General features: G+C 45.9%; 1 protein-coding gene across 1 annotated transcript in view; it reads right to left on the reverse strand.

The window, feature by feature from the left end:
* LOC144496859 (lymphocyte function-associated antigen 3-like) overlaps positions 1-15194 on the reverse strand; it is a 38179-nt gene extending 22985 nt beyond the window's left edge. Inside the window, exon 1 of the mRNA XM_078217429.1 lies at positions 14880-15194. Coding sequence (XP_078073555.1) covers positions 14880-14928 — 49 coding nt within the window. The 5' untranslated portion in view covers positions 14929-15194. The remainder of the gene's footprint in view (positions 1-14879) is intronic.
* Between the last annotated feature and the right edge of the window lie 6663 nt (positions 15195-21857).

Here is a 21857-nt window from a genome sequence, read left to right on the forward strand (position 1 = left end):
AGCAGGCACTGCACCTCCTCCAAGGCGCGATCTCACTTGCTAAAGCCAAAAGCGCGCGAATCCGCTTGAAAAAATTGCTCCAAATGAAGCCTCAGTGTAACCTCGTATCGCAGCACAGCAAAACCACACTGGATCTTAGCCAAAAGGCCAAGAACCAATGAGGGAACTAAACAGCCACTGCACAGAAAAGCAGAGCTGCCAAGCCGGCGGAATGAGCCTCAGAATCATAGAGTTTTACAGCATGGAAACAGGCCCTTCGGCCCAACTCGTCCATGCCGCCCTTTTCTTTTAAACCCCAAAGCTAATCCCAATTCCCCACATTTGGCCCATATCCCTCTGTACCCATCTTACCCATGTAACTGTCTAAGTGCTTTTTAAAAGACAAAATTGTACCCTCCTCTACTACTACCTCTGGCAGCTTGTTGCAGACTCTCACCACCCTGTGAGAGAGAAAGAATTGCCCCTCTGGACACTTCTGAATCTCTCCCCTCTCACCTTAAACGTATGCCCTCGTGTTTTAGACTCCCCTATCTTTGGGAAAATAAATTGACTATCGAGCTGATCTGTGCCCCTCATTATTTTATAGAACTCTATAAGATCACCCCTCAGCTTTCTCCGCTCCAGAGAAAAAAGTCCCAGTCTATCCAGCCTCTCCTTATAACTCAAACCATCAAGTCCCAGTTGCATCCCAGTAAATCTTTTCTGCACTCTTTCTAGTTTAATATCCTTTCTATAATAGGGTGACCCGAACTGTACACAGTATTCCAAGTGTGGCCTTACCAATGGCTTGTACAACTTCAACAAGATGTCCCAACTCCTGTCTTCAATGTTCCGACCAATGAAACCAAGCATGCTGAATGCCTTCTTCACCGCTCTGTCCACCTGTGACTTCACTTTCAAGGAGCTACGCACATGTACCCCAAGATTTCTTTGATCTGTAACTCTCCGCAATGCACTACCATTAACTGAGTGAGTCCTGCCCTGCTTTAATCTACCAAAATGCATCACCTCGCATTTGTCCAAATTAAACTCCATCTGCCATTCGTCAGCCCACTGGCCCAATTGATCAAGATCCCGTTGCAATTGGAGATAACTTTCTTCACTGCCCACTATGCCACCAATCTTGGTGTCATCTGCAAACTTACTAACCATGCCTCCTATATAACAAAGAGAACAAAGAACAATACAGCACAGGAACAGGCCCTTCGGCCCTCCAAGCCTGCACCGATCATGTGTTCCTAACTAGACCATCCGTTTGTATCCCTCTATTCCCAGTCTGTTCATGTGGCTATCTAGATAAGTCTTGAATGATCCTAGCATGTCTGCCTCAACCACCTTGCTTGGTAGTGCATTCCAGGCCCCCACCACCCTGTGTAAAATACGCCCCCTCATATCTGTATTGAACCTTGCCCCCCTTACCTTGAACTTCTGACCCCTTGTGTTTGTCATTTCTGAACTGGGAAAAAGCTTCCAACTGTTCATCCTATCTATGCCCTTCATAATTTTATAAACTTCTATTAGGTCGCCCCTCAACCTCCGTCTTTCCAGGGAAAACAACCCTATTTACTCAATCTCACCTCATAGCTAATACCCTCCATACCAGGCAACATCCTGGTAAACCTTTTCTGCACTCGCTCTCCAAAGCCTCCACATCCTTCTGGTAGTGTGGCGACCAGAACTGGACGCAGTATTCTAAATGTGGCCTAACCAACGTTCTATATAACTGCAACATCATATGCCAACTTTTATACTCTATGCCCCATCCAATAAAGGCAAGCATGCCATAGAACATAGAACAGTACAGCACAGAACAGGCCCTTCGGCCCACGATGTTGTGCCGAGCTTTATCTGAAACCAAGATCAAGCTATCCCACTCACTATCATCCTGGTGTGCTCCATGTGCCTATCCAATAACCGCTTAAATGTTCCTAAAGTGTCTGACTCCACTATCACTGCAGGCAGTCCATTCCACACCCCAACCACTCTCTGCGTAAAGAACCTATCTCTGATATCCTTCCTATATCTCCCACCATGAACCCGATAGTTATGCCCCCTTGTAATAGCTCCATCCACCCGAGGAAATAGTCTTTGAACGTTCACTCTATCTATCCCCTTCATCATTTTATAAACCTCTATGAAGTCTCCCCTCAGCCTCCTCCGCTCCAGAGAGAACAGCCCGAGCTCCCACAACCTTTCCTCATAAGACCTACCCTCCAAACCAGGCAACATCCTGGTAAATCTGCTCTGCACTCTTTCCAGCGCTTCCACATCCTTCTTATAGTGAGGTGACCAGAACTGCACACAATATTCCAAATGTGGTCTCACCAAGGTCCTGTACAGTTGCAGCATAACCCCACGGCTCTTAAACTCCAACCCCCTGTTAATAAAAGCTAACACACTATAGGCCTTCTTCACAGCTCTATCCACTTGAGTAGCAACCTTCAGAGATCTGTGGATATGGACCCCAAGATCTCTCTGTTCCTCCACAGTCTTCAAAACCCTACCTTTGACCCTGTAATCCACATTTAAATTAGTCCCACCAAAATGAATCACCTCGCATTTATCAGGGTTAAACTCCATTTGCCATTTTTCAGCCCAGCTCTGCATCCTATCTATATCTCTTTGCAGCCTACAACAGCCCTCCACCTCATCCACTACTCCACCAATCTTGGTGTCATCAGCAAATTTACTGAGCCACCCTTCAGCCCCCTCCTCCAAGTCATTTATAAAAATTACAAAGAGCAGAGGACCAAGCACTGATCCCTGTGGCACTCCGCTGGTAACCGGTTTCCAGTCTGAAAATTTTCCATCCACCACCACCCTCTGTCTTCTGTTAGATAGCCAGTTACCTATCCAATCGGCCAAACTTCCCTCTATCCCACACATCCTTACTTTCATCATAAGCCGACCATGGGGGACCTTATCAAACGCCTTACTAAAATCCATGTATATGACATCAACTGCACTACCTTCATCTACACACTTAGTTACCTCCTCAAAAAATTCTATCAAATTTGTGAGGCAAGACTTGCCCTTCACAAATCCGTGCTGACTATCCCAGATTAAGCTGCATCTTTCTAAATGGGCGTAAATCCTATCCCCAAGGACCTTTTCCATCAACTTACCGACCACCGAAGTAAGACTAACCGGCCTATAATTACCAGGGTCATTTCTATTCCCTTTCTTAAACAGAGAAACCACATTCGCCACTCTCCAGTCCTCGGGCACCATCCCCGTGGACAGTGAGGACGCAAAGATCAAAGCCAAAGGCTCTGCTATCTCATCCCTTGCCTCCCAAAGAATCCTAGAATATATTTCATCAGGCCCAGGGGACTTATCAACTTTCAGTTTATTCAAAATTGCTAGTACATCTTCCCTCCGAACATCTACTTCCTCCAGCCTATCAGCCTGTGACACCATCTCTTCCTCAAAAACATGGCCCCTCTCCTTGGTGAACACCGAAGAAAAGTATTCATTCATCACCTCTCCTATCTCTTCTGACTCCATGCACAAATTCCCACTGCCGTCCTTGACCGGCCCCAGCCTCACCCTGGTCATTCTTTTATTCCTCACAGAAGAGTAAAAAGCCTTGGGGTTTTCCTTGATCCAACCCGCCAAGTATTTCTCATACCCCCTCCTAGCTCTCCTAAGCCCCTTTTTCAGCTCATTTCTTGCTAACTTGTAACCCTCCATCGGGCCAACTGAACCTTGTTTTCTCAACCTAACATATGCTTCCTTCTTCCTCTTGACAAGACATTCCACCTCTTTTGTGAACCATGGTTCCCTCTTTGTGAAGTGTTAGGTTTGTTAGGAAATATTAAGACAGACAAATCCCCAGGGTCAGATGGCATCTATCCTCAGGGAGGCAAGAGATGAAATTGCTGGGCCTCTAACAGAAATCTTTGTCTCTTCACTGGACACAGGTGAGGCCCCAGAGGATTGGAGGATAGCAAATATGGCCCCACTATTTAAGAAGGGTAGCAAGGATAACCCGGGTAATTATAGGCCGGTGAGCTTGACATCTGTGGTAGGGAAATTGTTGGAGAAGATTATTAGAGATAGGATATATGCGCATTTAGAACTGAATAATCTCATTAGCGATAGACAGCATGGTTTTGTACGAGGGAGGTCAGGCCTCACAAATTTGGTTGAGTTTTTTTGAGAAGGTGACAAAAACGATTGACGAGGGAAGGGCCCTGGATGTCATCCAAATGGATTTTGACAAGGTTCCTCATGGCAGGCTGGTGCAAAAGGTTAAATCTCACGGGATAAAAGGTGAGCTAGCTAGATGGGTGGAGAACTGGCTTAGCCATCAAAGACAGAGGGTCGCAGTGGAGGGGTCTTTTTCCAGTTGGAGGTCTGTGACTAGTGGTGTTCCGCAGGGCTCTGTACTGGGACCACTGCTGTTTGTGATATATATAAATGATTTGGAAGAAGACGTAGCTGGTGTGATCAATAAGTTTGCGGATGACACAAAGATTGCTGGAGTTGCAGATAGTGATGAACATTGTCAGAGAATACAGCAGGATATAGATAGGCTGGAACATTGGGCGGAGAAATGGCAGATGGAATTTAATCCAGATAAATGCTAAGTGATGCATTTCGGTAGATCTAACGTAAGGGGGAGCTATACAATAAATGGCAGAACCATCAGGAGTATAGACACACAGAGGGACCTGGGTGTGCAAGTCCACAGATCCTTAAAGGTGGCAGCACAGATGGAGAGGGTGGTGAAGAAGGAATATGGCATGCTTATCTTTATAGGACGGGGCATAGAATATAAAAGTTGGCATATGATGTTGCAGCTGTATAGAAGGTTGGTTAGGCCACATTTGGAATACTGCATCTAGTTCTGGTCGCCACACTACCAGAAGGACGTGGAGGCTTTGGAGAGAGTACAGAAAAGGTTTACCACGATGTTGCCTGGTATGGAGGGTCATAGCTATGAGGAGAGATTGGGTAAACTGGGGCTGTTCTCCCTGGAAAGACGGAGGATGAGGGGCGACCTAATAGAGGTGTATAAAATTATGAAGGGCATAGATAGGGTGAACAGTGGGAAGCTTTTTCCCAGGTCAGAGGTGACGAACACAAGGGGTCACGGGTTCAAGGTGAGGGAGGCAAGGTTCAACACAGATGTCAGGGGGACGTATTTTACACAGAGGGTGGTGGGGGCCTGGAATGCACTGCCAAGCAAGGTGGTTGAGGCGGACGTGCTGGGATCGTTTAAGACTTATCTAGATAGCCACATGAACAGACTGGGAATAGAGGGATACAAAAGAATGGTCTAGTTGGGCACATGAGCGGCGCAGGCTCGGAGGGCCGAAGGGCCTGTTCCTGTGCTGTATTGTTCTTTGTAACCAGAGTGCAACACGATTTACACAGAAAACTTTAAAAAGCACTGCACCATTTGCAATATCCATTTGAAATATCTAATGTTTCTTTAACTGTATTGAAGAGTAATACCACAGGAGGGATTCAAACACAAGTATGGAGGTCGCAAAATTCCCCAATCAGAACGGTGACACCAAAAGAGGGATTCAAACACAACAAATAGTAAAATTAACTAATTTATTGCACTGAAGCACCTCAAGATGAAACCTAATGAACATAGCCCAGTCTATCACATAAATCAGCCGCCTGTCCACTGACTCACTTCCCGCTGCCTCAGAGAAGCAGCCAGCATAATCAAGGACCCCACACACCCGACATACTCTCTTCCATCCAGAAAAAGATACAAAAGTCTGAAGTCACACACCAACTGACTCAAGAACAGCTTCTTCCCTGCTGCCATCAGACTTTTGAATGGACCTCCATATTTTATCTTATAGTTCATCTAATATGGTTTATCTTTCTCTACCCGCTAGCTATGACTCATGCTACATTCTGCACCTCCTTTCCTTCTCTATGTACGATATGCTTTGTCTTTATGGCACGCAAGAAACAATACTTTTCACTGTATACCAGGGGTCTCCAAACTACGGCTTGCGGGCCACATCCGGCCCGCAGCCAGTGGGGCGGGACGGGATTCCCGCTGCTGAAAACACTCCCTCATCCGGAACCCCGCCGCTGACTCAGGATCCAGACGCGGGAACGGAAGCCACAGGCCGGACATTCGCTGCCACTCCGCGCAATGTCTGATGGACCCATGAGAATCCCCGCCCTCTTTACCGGCCTATTGTCCAATCAGAGCTGCCGTCCTGTGACTGACAGTTCATTAAACGAATCAGCATTTGAGACATCTGTTATCAAATTGCCGCTCTGCATTGACCGAGTGACAGCTGCTTTATCCAATCTGTAAGCTCCATCTGTCTGAAATGAGCGCGAATAATGACAATGATGGCGGCAATTCAGACCAATTCAGTTATGGAAGGAAAAAAAGAAAAGTGGACAGTCAGTGCCGCCTGTTTAATGAAAGTACTTCTTTGTACAAGCAGGTGATAAAGCCTCGTGTGTCATATGCAACAAAACTGTTGCAGTTTTGAAGGAGTACAATGTACGTCGGCACTATGAGACCAAACATGAACCAAGTTATTCCCAATTCACAGGAACACAGCTTTCGGAAAAATTTGAATCAATGCAATGCAGGTTGCTTTCCCAACAAGCTTTTTTTACTCAGAAGAAAACTGAAAATGAAGCTTTAACCAGGGCCAGTTAAAAACTAGCTTATGTGTTGGCTAAAGGAGGAAAGCCATTCACCGATGGAGATCTCATCAAAGAATGTATAATGGAAGCAGTGGAAGAGTTGTGCCCAGAAAAAGCAAATCTGTTCAAAATCATCAGTCTTGTGCCAAATACAATCGTAGAATTGAGGATATAGGAAGCAATATATTTCATCAAATTGCAGACAAAGCAAGAAATTTTCAGTTGTATTCTCTCGCACTTGATGAATCGACTGATGTGTGTGACACATCACAACTCCTAGTATTCATCCGTGGCGTCGACAGTGAATTTAATGTCACACAAGAATTAGCATCAGTGCATAGCATGCACAGCACAGTAACTGGAGAAGACATCTTCAAAGAATTGCAAAAAACTGTTAGAATATAACATGGAGTGGAATAAACTGCAATGCGTGACAATTGATGGAGGAAAGAACATGTCTGGGGTGAAGAAAGGTTTGGTTGGACAAATCACAAAAGCTTGTGAGGTTGGAGGATTCTCAAAGCCCATGTTTCTGCATTGCATTATCCATCAACAAGCATTGTGCGGAAAATATGTGGATATGTCTTGCATTCTGAAATCTGTTGTTTCAACAGTGAATTTCATTCGATCTCACGGGCTTAATCATCGACAGTTCATTTATAAAACAAATTTTTTTTCTTTGGCCCCTGGAAATGTGTAAAATATACGATGTGGCCCTCGTACTGAAAAGTTTGGAGGCCCCTGCTGTATACTAATACATGTGACAATTATAAATCAAATCAAATGATGAGTGTGAAACTGAGTTCCAGATCATGGCTCACCCCTTCTGTTGCATATGAATAAATAGAAGGCTCAGACCCTCATTCGTGCCTATGTTACATCTAAACTCAACAATTCCAATACACTCCAGGCTGGTGTCACACATCCCCATATCTGTCTATCTCAGCATTTCTCTCTCTCTTGCTTTCTCCCCATATCTGTCTACCTCACTGTGGATTAACCATATCCATGTTTCAAGATAGCACCAGAGCGTGACAACTCTTCGCAAGCTATGTATCGTACGATTTGCATGGCTGGCATGCAAAACAATACTTTTAGCACCATCATAACCTCCCTGCTTTTACATACAATTCCTCAGTTAATTTAGGCAACCAACTATCCCTCCACTCTCTGAAATAGGGTCACGGGATCTTGTGTAATTTCCTGAGAGTGCAGACGAAGTACTGGGGAGTGCAGCCGAGGTTGAGGGGAGACCCGATAGAAGTCTACAAGATTATGAGAGGCATGGACGGACTGGACAGTCGGCAGCTTTTTCCCAGGGTGGAAGAGTCAATTACGAGGGGGCACAGGTTTAAGGTGCGAGGGGCAAGGTTTAAAGGAGATGTACGAGGCAGATTTTTTTTTTTAAACAGAGGGTAGTGGGTGCCTGGAACTCGTTGCCGGGGGAGGTAGTGGAAGCGGATACGGTAGTGACTTTTAAGGGGCGTCTTGACAAGTACATGAATAGGATGGGAATAGAGGAATATGGTCCCCGGAAGGGTAGGGGGTGTAGTTAAGTCGGGCAGCATGGTTGGTGCAGGCTTGGAGGGCCGAAGGGCCTGTTCCTATGCTGTAATTTTCTCTTTTTCTTTCTTTCACTGTATTTTGGTACATGTGACAATAATAAATTGAATCAAAAATGTTATTTGACCACAATCAAAGCCCATATCAGATCCTATTCATATTCAATAAATCTCATTTTAAAAATCAGAAATGACTGATTAACTTTAGTCCAATAATTTGACTTGCAATTTTGGTCTCCACAGAGTCATAGAGGTTTATAACATGGAAAAAGGCCCTTTTTTTTAAACCACTAGGCTAGTCCCAATTGCCTGCATTTGGCACATATCCCTCTATACCTCTTACTGTCTAAATACTTTTTAAAAGAGAAAATTGTATCCGCCTCTGGCAGCTTGTTCCAGACACTCACCACCTTCTGTGTGAAAGCATTGCCCCACTGAATCCTTTTGTATCTATCCCCTCTCCCCTTAAATCTGTGCCTTCCAGTTTTGTACTCTGCTACCTTTGGGAAAGGATGTTGACTACCGAGCTGATCTATGCTCCTCATTATTTTATAGACCTCTATAAGATCACCCCTCACCCTCCTACACACCAGGGAAAAACGTCCCAGTCTATCCAGCCTCTCCATATCACTCAAACCATCAAGTCCCAGTAGCATCCTAGTAAATCTATTCTGCACTCTCCCCTAGTTTAATAATATCCTTTCTCTAATAGGGTGACCAAAACTGTACATAGTATTCCAAGTGTCGCCGTACCAATATCTTGTACAACTTCAACAAAACATCCAACACCTGTATTCAATGTTCTGACCAATGAAACCAAGCAGGCAAACTGCATCGAAGAGAGGACAGCAAGGACTCACTAAATTAATGGGATGAGCAGGGATCTGAAGATTTCACCCATCATTCTTAACTTCCTACAATCCATAGGATTTGACAACGAGATCAGTCTACTCACCCAAATTAACCTCAACAAAAGCCAAAAGGATAAGCCCCAAGCTCCAAAAGAATTACCACCAGGAGTATTATTGTTTTGCAAGACAGTTTGCCCTCAATGTTGCTTCAGAGCGATTCTCCCCCCCAATTCATACAAGTTCATTGATTTCCCCACTGATACTGAGAGCAATGGCACAGTGATGAACACGACTGCCTCAGAGCATCAGGAGCCCGGGCTTCCCAGCTTGGGTCACTGCCTAAGGAGTTTGCACATTCTCCCTGTGTGAGCCTGCGTGAGTTTCTTCCGGGTGCTCCAGTTTCATCCCACAGTCCAAAAGGCGTGTTGGTTTGATGCTAATTTCTCCCTCAGTGTACCCGAACAGACGCCGGAGTGTGGCGACTAGAGGATTTTCACAGTAACTCCATTGCAGTGTTAATTTGAGCCGACGTTGGGACATATCTTTTAGAAAGCGAGAGGCGGGGCTGCTGGCTGCCAAGGAGAGAGAGCGAGGGGGGGGGGCGCACTGAGAGAGAGGGGGGGCGGGGCCGAGAGAGGGGGGCGGGGCCGCCGAGAGAGAGAGAGAGTGAGAGCGAGCAACGGGGCCTGCTGACTCGCAGCAGGGCTGCTAAGAGAGAGAGAGAGAGGGGGCAGGGCTGCCGAGAGAGCGAGCGCAAGCGGGGCTGCCGAGAGAGAGCGCGAGGGGGGGGGGGGGGGGGCCGCCGAGTGAGAGAGAGAGCGTGAGGGGGACAGGGCCGCCGAGAGAGAGCGCGCGGAGGGGGGGGGGGGGGGGCGCCGAGAGAGAGAGAGCGAGGGGGGCGGGTCTGCCGAGATAGAGAGAGAGAGAGAACAAAACACAGAGCAAATGAAGGGGTCACGACAGAAACAGAAGTAGTTGGAGAAACCCAGTCGGTCTGTCAGTCCTGCTGAATTTCTCCAGCATTTTCTCCTTTAGTTTCAGATTCCAGCATCTGCAGTATTGTGCCTTCAGTGGGTGGCACAGTGGTTCGCACAGCGCCGAGGACCCAGGTTCAATTCCCGGCTTGCGTCACTGTCCGTAAGATGTTCGAGTTACATACGTTAGCCATGCTAAATTCTCTCGTATCCGATAAGGCACCGGAGTGTGACGACTAGGGAATTTTCACAGTAACTCCATTGCAGTGTTAGTGTAAGCCTACGCTGGGACATTTCTTTTGGAGGGAGAGGGGCCACCGAGGTGAGAAGGAGGGGCTGCCACGCCTAACTTAATAGAATCCCGACAATGCAAAAGAGGCCATTTGGCCCATCGAGTCTGCACAAACTCTCTGACAAGGGTATCTTACCCAGGCCCTCTCCCGCATCCTATCCCTACAACCCTAATTTATTGCCATTCTGTGACTGCCTGGGCAATTGAATAAACTATCACCATTTACAAGGGTGGATTTCTGCATGTGTGCACTCCCACTCGAAGTCCACGTTTGCGTTGGCAGGAGATCAAATGCACGTGCAAACTCGGGGCAAGATTTAAAAAAAATGTAAAGTCGCCAATGTCCCAGATGACGATATGTTGCTCTCCCCTTTGAGGGGGGAGAGCTGACTGGTGGTGATCTCACATGAGGGTCACCATACCTCAGATGAGGGGCACGGTTGAAAAGGCAAGCCTTCATGAACCTCAGCCAGTAAGCAAATTGAACCCATGCTGTTGGCATCGCTCTGCATCACTAACCAGCTGGGCAGCCAACTGAGCTAAACCGACCCCCGAAGTAACTTATTCTTCCAATACCCGAAACATTTTGCGGTTTTGCACTTTGACTTCGTTTTTCAAAAAAAAACTAAACACTTGTCTCCTACGCAATCACCACAGATTTAAATTCAAATTATTCATGATCTAGATCTTGGTGTGCAGGGAACAATTTCAAAGATGACACAAAATTTGGATGCATTGTAAACTGTGAAGAGGGCAGTGTGGAACTTCAAAGGGGCATAGGCAAGTGGGCAGATTAGTGGCAAATAAAATTCAATGCAGAAAAGTTCGAGGTGATTAATTTTGGAAGGAAGAACATGAACTGTCAATATAAAGGCTACAATTCTTAAAGGGGTGCAGGAGCAGAGGGACCTACGAGGATGACAGTAAAATCGGGAGAAAAAAAAACAGAATCTAATCAGCTAAACGTGAAAGTCAAGGCAAACAGTCATCAGGAGTTGCCCTTAACCAAGTGTTGCAGACTGGCACATTCCAAAGGCCAGGACTATGTGCTGATAGGCACTTCTGCTGATATATACACTTCCCACTGCCTCAGGAAAGCAGCCGGTATAATCAAGGACCCCATGCACCCCGACATACTCTCTTCCACCTTCCGTCAGGAAAAGATACAGAAGTCCGAAGACACATAACAACCGACTCGAGAACAGTTTCTTCCCTGCTGTCATCAGACTTGAATGATCCTATCACACACCAAGCTGATCTTTCTCTTCACTTTATCGGTAACTGCAACATTATATTCTGCACCCTCTCCTTTCCTTCTCCCCTATGTACTCTACGAACTGTATGTTGTATGTAACAGCTTGCAAGAAACAATACTTTTCGCTGCATCCCAAAACATGTGACAATAATAAATCAATTCAATTAAATTCAATGAATGTTGAATATTATTGAATACCTGAATGTTATTGCACCATGGGCCATTTTGAAATGGTGTAATGTTCTTTCAGATAATTTTACGAATAAAATACATGTTTGCAAAGAAAGGTTATCGGGTCCTTCAAATCCAGCTCAATGTGGGATCTTAGAATCCCTACAGTACAGAAAGAGGCCATTTGGCCCATCGAGTCTGCACCGACCACAATCCCACCCAGGCCCTACCCCCATATCCCTACACATTTCATAGAAACCCTACAGTGCAGAAGGAGGCCATTCGGCCCATCGAGTCCGCACCGACCACAATCCCACCCAGGCCCTACCCCCACATATTTTACCCGCTAATGTACGCATCTCAGGACTCTAAGGGGCAATTTTTAACCTGGCCAATCAACCTAACCCGCACATCTTTGGACTGTGGGAGGAAACCGGAGCACCCGGAGGAAACCCACGCAGACACGAGGAGAATGTGCAAACTCCACACAGACAGTGACCCGAACCGGGAATCGAACCCGGGACCCTGGAGCTGTGAAGCAGCAGTGCTAACCACTGTGCTACCAAGGGAAATACAGCAACATTTTTTAAATGGCCGAAGTGGGGAAAAACATAAAGATGGGTACATGACACACAAAATGGCTGCCTGGCCCATAAAAAGTTACCTGGGAGAGAGACATTATGTGGAGATGCCGGCGTTGGACTGGGGTAAACACAGTAAGAAGTTTTACAACACCAGGTTAAAGTCCAACAGGTTTATTTGGTAGCAAAAGCCACACAAGAATAAGAGCTCCGAAAGCTTGTGTGGCTTTTGCTACCAAATAAACCTGTTGGACTTTAACCTGGTGTTGTTAAACTTCTTAGAGAGACATTAAGCAGGCACTGACTTTTAGTGCAGACAGCTACTTGAAATTAAAACACGCAGAACAAATACTACAGGAAACAGCCAGGGCTTGAGGTACTTTTAAGATAAGGACAAGATCTAGGACAATAAGGACTGATAAAGAGGTTAGCCACAAATGGGAACGGGAACACATAAATGCAGGAAAACCAATTACTGTATGAATAGACCGAAACTAAGTCATTGATAGGGAAAATGTACCCATTCTATGAAACAATGCGATGTTAAAAGCCAATGTCTGGCTGTAACGATATGTTAACTATCGATCCTACTCAACTGTAATGATGTGTTAAATGGCTAATGTCCTGACTATCCATTGTCTGAAAAGTATAAAAATGAACCACTCCTATTGTATCACTGAGAGAAGGTAGCTGCCTAAAGTACTGCGGAGTGCCAGTGTCTTTTCTCCACGAAGCTTCGTTAAATAAAACTGTATTGTTGAAACCTCCAGTCTGACTCCAAAGTGGCAATTTTCCCACAACATGGCACATGATCAGATTTGAAACCTCCAATAACTATGTTTCATTTTTAAACAGGATTTGTTCAGTTGCTCCTTTGGGATTATAATAAAACACCAATGCATTAAAGCTTGGGGCAGCTGCTGCAGAGGCACAATGGGGAAGGTCGCTGTCTTAGACCTTTCAACCACAACGAACCAACAGGAGCAGAACCTCCTCGGGCTGAATGACTCACTGAATGCATACAGTGAAGATTACATGTACTGAAGCACCTTGGAGTACAATTTGTTCTATGTAGACAACCTTTAAAGTAACTGCAACATTTGAAAGACCATTGTAAAATGTCTGAAACGTTTCTTTTACTATACTGTATTAAGCCCCTTATCTTAGGAAGGATGTGCTGGCCTATGGAGAGGGTTAAGAATAGGTTCACGAGAATGTTCCTGGGAATTAAAAGCTTGGCACATGAGGAGCTTTTGAGGACTCTGGGTCTGTATTCAATGGAGTTTAGGAGGGGGATGAGGATGGGGGCGAAATCTGGTTGAGACTGACAGAATACTAAAAGCCCTGGATAGAGTGGAGATGTTTCCATTCGTAGGAGAGATAAGGTACCAAGGGCACAGCCTCAGAGTATGTGCTTCAGATGAGGAGGAGTTTCTTCAGCCAGACGGTGGTGAATCTATTGAATTCATTGCCACAGAAGGCTCTGGAGGCCAGGTCATTGGGTGTCTTTAAGACAGAGATAGATAGGTTCTTGATTAATAGGAGGAATCAGGGGTTATGGGGAAAAGGCAGGAAAATGGGGATGAGAAAAATATCAGCCATGATTGAATGGCGGAGCAGACTCGATGGGCTGAGTGGCCTAATTCTGCTCGTCTGTCTTATGGTAAGAGGATCAAAGATTATGGGGAAAAGGCGGGAGAATGGGGTTGAGAAACCTATCAGCCATGATCGAATGGCAAAGCAGACTCAATGGAGCGAATGGCTTAATTCTGCTCCTATATCTTATGGTTCCTCGATTTAAAAGTATATTTATTAGCGTCACAAGTAGGCTTATATTAACACTGCAATGAGGTTAGTGTGAAAATCCCCTAGTCACCACACTCTGGCACCTGTTAGGGTACACTGAGGGAGAATTTAGCATGGCCAATGCATCTAACCAGCACGTCTTTTGGACGGTGGGAGGAAACCCATGCATACAAGGGGAGAATGTGCAGACTCCACACAAACAATGACCCAAGGCCAGAAATGAACCCAAGTCCTTGGAACTGTTAGGCAGCAGTGCTAACCACTGTGCCACCTATAGTGTATTTAAGACAGAGGGTTCTTGATTGGTAATGGGATAAAAGGTTACGGGGAGAATGGGGGTTGAGGAACTTATCAGCTATGATCGAACGGCAGAGCAGACTCGATGGGGAGAATGGCCTAAAACTGTTCCTATATCTTATGGTTGCTTGATGAATATAAAGGACCCGAATATCATTGCAAAAGGGCCATCACACAAAAAATGTTTGTAATGATTTCGCAGATGTATGAATAAAGTACATTTTTGAAATAAAACAAAAAAAGGCACTTTGCCCAGGAGAGCGCCAGTATTTGGAGGTGACGCTGCAAACAGCGCGCGGGGCGGACAGGAAGCTCGAGCTCCACGGCCAACCGCCATTTTGTTCACATTTTCAAACCCTTTTTTTAAACAACAACAACGGCCACCGCCCGGAATTCTCCGCTCTCCATCACTAAAAATAACACACTTTCTCCAAATTCAGCTCCTTACCTTCAGTGCAGGTTAAACCGATTCCCAGGAGGAGGCTGAGGTAAGACATCTCGGCAGGATCGCCCTTCCCGGCGGTTGCTCGGCCGCGGAGGTGAAAGCGGAGAGAGGGTTTGAACTTGTTCCAATATGACGGTTGCTGCCGTCTCCGAGTCTCCCCCTCTCCTCTCCCGGTTCATTCAGGGATGTGGAGCAGTGACCGAGAGCTCTCCTCCAACTCCCCCTACCCTCTCCCACCCTGAGTTTGATTGCGACAGACATTGCCATACAGAGCTCGGCGGCTACAATACAGCAAAGGCAAGAGGCGGGACTCTGCTCGGCACGAACTTGTCCTCCTTCCTTAAAAGGTACAAACAATGTGCTGAGCAGACAGGGGGCACTCAAATCCACCCTCTTGCTTGCTCGCTTCAAAAATCAAATTGAATCCAATTGACAGTCCCTCCACAAAAGTTTTAAGGTTTATTAGTGTCACAAGTAGGCTTACTTTAATACTACAATGAAGTTACTGTGAAAATCCCTTAAAATTTATTTAATAGTATCAACAAGTACGCTTACATTAGCACTGCAATGAAGTTATTGTGAAAATCCCTTAGTTCAAGTTTATTTAATAGTGTCACAAGTAGGCTTACATTAACACTGCAGTGAAGTTACTGTGAAAATTCCCTAGTTGCCACACTCCGGCGCCTGTTCACTGAGGGAGTTTTTTTTAAAGCCTGACAATGCAGGAGGCCATTTGGCCCATCGAGCCTGCACCAACAACAATCCCACCCAGATCCATTCCTCATATCCCTATGTATTTACACTGCTAAACCCCCTGACACTAAGGGTCAATTCAGCATAGCCAATCCACCTAACCAACACATCTTTGGAGCGTAGGAGGAAACCAGAGCACCTGGAGGAAACCCACGCAGATGTGGGAGAGAACATACAAATTCCACAGACACACACCCGAGACTGGAATTGAACCCGGGTGCCTGGTGCAGTGAGGCAGCAGTGCTAACCACTGTGACGCCCGCTTTATTTAGCATAGCCAATACACCTAACCTTCCCATCTTTCAGACTGTGGGAGGAAACCCACGCAGACGTGGGGAGGGCATGCAAACTCTGCACAGACAGTGACCCAACCGGGGCTTGAACCCAGATTCCTGGCAGTGTGAGGCAGATCCAAAGATGTGTGGGTTAGGTGGATTGGCCATGGTAAATTGACCTTTAGTGTCAGAGGTAAATACTGGGGGATATGGCCTGGGTAGGATTGTTGTTGGCGCAAGCCCAATGGACCGAATGGTCGCCTCTTGCAGGGATTCTGTGGGCGGCACAGTGGTACTGCTGCCTCACAATGCCAGAGACCCAGGTTGGTTCAGTGTGTGTGTGGAGTCTGCACGTTCTCCCCCTGTCTGCATGGGTTTCCTTCGGGTGCTGGAGTTTCCTCCCACAGTCTGAAAGATGTGCTGGCCATGCTAAATTCTCCCTCAGTGTGCAAGAACAGACACCGGAGTGTGGCGACTAGGGGATTTTCATGGTAACTTCATTGCAGCGTTAATGTCAGCCTACTTGTGACACTAAGAATCATAGAATAGAATCATTAAGTTTATTTATAAGATCCAAGCTGACAAGGTAAGACATCTGCACCCTGATCTTGGGCTTGGTCTGATGCTCGATCAATGTTGGCGAAAAGATGTTGCAGCTGACAGGTAGACCTTGTTCCTTTAAGGACAGGGCGACACCACATAAACCATGATGTGACGGAAATGAAATGCTGGTATTCCAGGCTATTTCCGGAGAGAAAGAATTATTCCGGTCGAGATGAGTCAGAGTTTTTGATGAAGAGAGAAGTGTGAGAGTTTATAAACCAGTGAAACTGGGAGAGGGCAGGAAGAACAAAATGTAACATCCACAATGGGATGGGGAAGGAAAGATTAAATCCAAGAATATTGACAAAAAGAATGGTATGGGTATAGTTAGGAGAAGCAAAACTATTCAGATGTGACATTTGAACGGTCACATAGCAACCATCTGAATGCAAGTGTGAAATGAGACAAAAAGAGAGCAAGATAGAGGTTCTTGAACTCAAATGTTCAATTGAGACGACTCAAGTTGAAAGATGAGAAGCTACTGCCACTTAAAACCATGCTGGAAAATCCCAGAACTTACAAGCAGAAATACAAAATGCAACACAAGATTGCTGCACACAAAACCTTGGTATGGTCTCAAACTGAAGCATGCAGCAGCAGTTTGAAACCCTGCCAAGCTTGGAAACAACAAGTTTTTCTCACAAATAACATTTCAACTCCAATGACTGTGCTAGAACAACCAGTGTTGTGTCCACGCTTAAGTTTCTGGAGAGGCCCACATGACAATGAAGACAACTGAGCAGGTTTAGAATGTTCCCCAAAGCAGTTCACCATGAAGTTACAATGATATTCCACCCATGTGTTAAACAAGTAATCCACTGAAAGAAATTTATATTATTTTATTTGAAGTTTATTTTTATTATTGTCACATGTCGGCTTACATGAACACTGCAATGAAATTACTGTGAAAATCCCCCAGTCGCCACACTCCGGGGCCTATTCGGGTAAACAGCGAGAATTCTTTTAAAATCCCTGCAGTGCAGGAGGAGGCCATTCGGCCCATTGATCCTGCACCGACAGCAATCCCACCCAGGGTCAATTACCCTTATTCCCACCTAATACCCCTGACAAAGGTGCAATTTAGCATGGCCAATCAACATATCCTGCACATCTTTGGAATGTAGGGGGAAAACGGAGCACCCGGAGGAAACCCACGCAGACACGGGGAGAACGTGCAAACTCCACACAGACACTACCAAGACTGGAGTTGAACTGGGTCCCTGACGCAGTAAGACAGCAGTGCGAACCACTGTGCCACCTACAGTGTATTTAAGACAGAGGGTTCTTGATTGGTAATGGGATAAAAGGTTACGGGGAGAATGGGGGTTGAGGAACTTATCAGCTATGATCGAACGGCAGAGCAGACTCCTATATCTTATGGTTGCTTGATGAATATAAAGGACCCGAATATCATTGCAAAAGGGCCATCACACAAAAAATGTTTGTAATGATTTCGCAGATGCATGAATAAAGTACATTTTGAAATAAAACAAAAAAGGCACTTTGCCCAGGAGAGCGCCAGTATTTGGAGGTGACGCTGCAAACAGCGCGCGGGGCGGACAGGAAGCTCGAGCTCCACGGCCAACCGCCATTTTGTTCACATTTTCAAACCCTTTTTTTAAACAACAACAACGGCCACCGCCCGGAATTCTCCGCTCTCCATCACTAAAAATAACACACTTTCTCCAAATTCAGCTCCTTACCTTCAGTGCAGGTTAAACCGATTCCCAGGAGGAGGCTGAGGTAAGACATCTCGGCAGGATCGCCCTTCCCGGCGGTTGCTCGGCCGCGGAGGTGAAAGCGGAGAGAGGGTTTGAACTTGTTCCAATATGACGGTTGCTGCCGTCTCCGAGTCTCCCCCTCTCCTCTCCCGGTTCATTCAGGGATGTGGAGCAGTGACCGAGAGCTCTCCTCCAACTCCCCCTACCCTCTCCCACCCTGAGTTTGATTGCGACAGACATTGCCATACAGAGCTCGGCGGCTACAATACAGCAAAGGCAAGAGGCGGGACTCTGCTCGGCACGAACTTGTCCTCCTTCCTTAAAAGGTACAAACAATGTGCTGAGCAGACAGGGGGCACTCAAATCCACCCTCTTGCTTGCTCGCTTCAAAAATCAAATTGAATCCAATTGACAGTCCCTCCACAAAAGTTTTAAGGTTTATTAGTGTCACAAGTAGGCTTACTTTAATACTACAATGAAGTTACTGTGAAAATCCCTTAAAATTTATTTAATAGTATCAACAAGTACGCTTACATTAGCACTGCAATGAAGTTATTGTGAAAATCCCTTAGTTCAAGTTTATTTAATAGTGTCACAAGTAGGCTTACATTAACACTGCAGTGAAGTTACTGTGAAAATTCCCTAGTTGCCACACTCCGGCGCCTGTTCACTGAGGGAGTTTTTTTTAAAGCCTGACAATGCAGGAGGCCATTTGGCCCATCGAGCCTGCACCAACAACAATCCCACCCAGATCCATTCCTCATATCCCTATGTATTTACACTGCTAAACCCCCTGACACTAAGGGTCAATTCAGCATAGCCAATCCACCTAACCAACACATCTTTGGAGCGCAGGAGGAAACCAGAGCACCTGGAGGAAACCCACGCAGATATGGGAGAGAACATACAAATTCCACAGACACACACCCGAGACTGGAATTGAACCCGGGTGCCTGGTGCAGTGAGGCAGCAGTGCTAACCACTGTGACGCCCGCTTTATTTAGCATAGCCAATACACCTAACCTTCCCATCTTTCAGACTGTGGGAGGAAACCCACGCAGACGTGGGGAGGGCATGCAAACTCTGCACAGACAGTGACCCAACCGGGGCTTGAACCCGGATCCCTGGCAGTGTGAGGCAGATCCAAAGATGTGTGGGTTAGGTGGATTGGCCATGGTAAATTGACCTTTAGTGTCAGAGGTAAATACTGGGGGACATGGCCTGGGTAGGATTGTTGTTGGCGCAAGCCCAATGGACCGAATGGCCGCCTCTTGCAGGGATTCTGTGGGCGACACAGTGGTACTGCTGCCTCACAATGCCAGAGACCCAGGTTGGTTCAGTGTGTGTGTGTGGAGTCTGCACGTTCTCCCCCTGTCTGCATGGGTTTCCTTCGGGTGCTGGGGTTTCCTCCCACAGTCTGAAAGATGTGCTGGCCATGCTAAATTCTCCCTCAGTGTGCAAGAACAGACACCGGAGTGTGGCGACTAGGGGATTTTCATGGTAACTTCATTGCAGCGTTAATGTCAGCCTACTTGTGACACTAAGAATCATAGAACAGAATCATTAAGTTTATTTATAAGATCCAAGCTGACAAGGTAAGACATCTGACAAGGTAAGTCCAAAGATGTGCGGGTTAGGTTGATTGGCCATGCTAAAATTGCCCTTAGTGTCCTGGGATGTGTAGATTAGAGGGATTAGCGGGTAAAATATGTAGGAATATGGGGGTAGGGCCTGGGTGGGATTGTGGTCGGTGCAGACTCGATGGGCCGAATGGCCTCTTTCTGTACTGTAGGGTTTCTATGATTTCTATGACATCTGCACCCTGCTCTTGGGCTTGGTCTGATGCTCGATCAATGTTGGAGCTGACAGGTAGAGCTTGTTCCTTTAAGGACAGGGTGACACCACATAAACCATGATGTGACGGGAATGAAATGCTGGTATTCCAGGTAATTTCCGGAGAGAAATAATTATTCCGGTCAAGATGAGTCAGAGTATTTGATAAAGAGAGAAGTGAGAGAGTTTATAACCAGTGAAACTGGGAGAGGGCAGGAAGAACAAAATGTAACATCCACAATGGGATGGGGGAAGGAAAGATTAAATCCAAGAATATTGACAAAAAGAATGGTATGGGTATAGTTAGGAGAAGCAAAACTATTCAGATGTGACATTTGAACGGTCACATAGCAACCACCTGAATGCAAGTGTAAAATGAGACAAAAAGAGAGCAAGATAGAGGTTCTTGAACGAATGTTCTTGAACTCAAATGTTCAATTGAGACGACTCAAGTTGAAAGATGAGAAGCTACTGCCACTTAAAACCATGCTGGAAAATCCCAGAACTTACAAGCAGAAATATAAAATGCAACATAAGATTGCTGCACACAAAACCTTAGTATTGTCTCAAACTGAAGCATGCAGCAGCAGTTTGAAACCCTGCCAAGCTTGGAAACAACTAGTTTTTCTCACAAATAACATTTCATCTTCAATGACTGTGCTAGAATATCTAGTGTTGTGTCCACGCTTAAGTTTCTGGAGAGGCCCACATGACAATGAAGACAACTGAGCAGGCTTACAATGTTCCCCAAAGCAGTTCACCATGAAGTTACAATGATATTCCACCCATGTGTTAAACAAGTAATCCACTGAAAGAAATTTATATTATTTTATTTGAAGTTTATTTTTATTATTGTCACATGTAGGCTTACATGAACACTGCAATGAAATTACTGTGAAAATCCCCCAGTCGCCACACTCCGGGGCCTATTCGGGTAAACAGCGAGAATTCTTTAAAAATCCCTGCAGTGCAGGAGGAGGCCATTCGGCCCATTGATCCTGCACCGACAGCAATCCCACCCAGGGTCAATTACCCTTATTCCCACCTAATACCCCTGACAAAGGTGCAATTTAACACGGCCAATCAACATATCCTGCACATCTTTGGAATGTAGGAGGAAAACGGAGCACCCGGAGGAAACCCACGCAGACGCGGGGAGAACGTGCAAACTCCACACTGACACACACACCCAAGACTGGAGTTGAACTGGGTCCCTGGCGCAGTGATGCAGCAGTGCTAACCACTGTGCCACTGTGCAACCCCCCTTCATTTAGCATAGCCAATGCACCTAACCAGCATGTCGTTCGAACTGTGGGAGGAAACCGGAGCACCCAGAGCATGGGCTTTTGCCTCACATCAATTCTGGATGCTGACTGGCAGCAAGTCCCTGTAAAATAGTATGTTGTAAATAAACAGTAATTGTTCCATACCTAACAGGTGAGCCAAAGTTATTACTTTGGTGACGAGGATAAAAACATAGGGTGTCTGGTCTTCAGACTGTGAGTACTGCACCCATTGAGGTCAAAGTTAGGTTGCAAAATAGAAGTGTGCTGCCGGAAAAAATGCCTCTATTCGGTCAATTAGATCCATTTGATGCCTCCGTTAAGGATTGGATACAGTACATAAAATGTCTAGCTTATTATTTTATGACCAATGGGATAGAGTAGGAGGGAAAGAAGGCAGCAATACTTTGAGCGCATGTGAGACCCAGGTCTAATGAACAGCCTCACATCCCCAAAAGCACCTGATTCAAATTCATTCACGGAAATAGTGGATTTGGTGAAGGCACACTCTCA

This window comes from Mustelus asterias, chromosome 8, assembly GCF_964213995.1.
Source record: "Mustelus asterias chromosome 8, sMusAst1.hap1.1, whole genome shotgun sequence".
In the NCBI taxonomy this organism is placed as follows: Eukaryota; Metazoa; Chordata; class Chondrichthyes; order Carcharhiniformes; family Triakidae; genus Mustelus; species Mustelus asterias.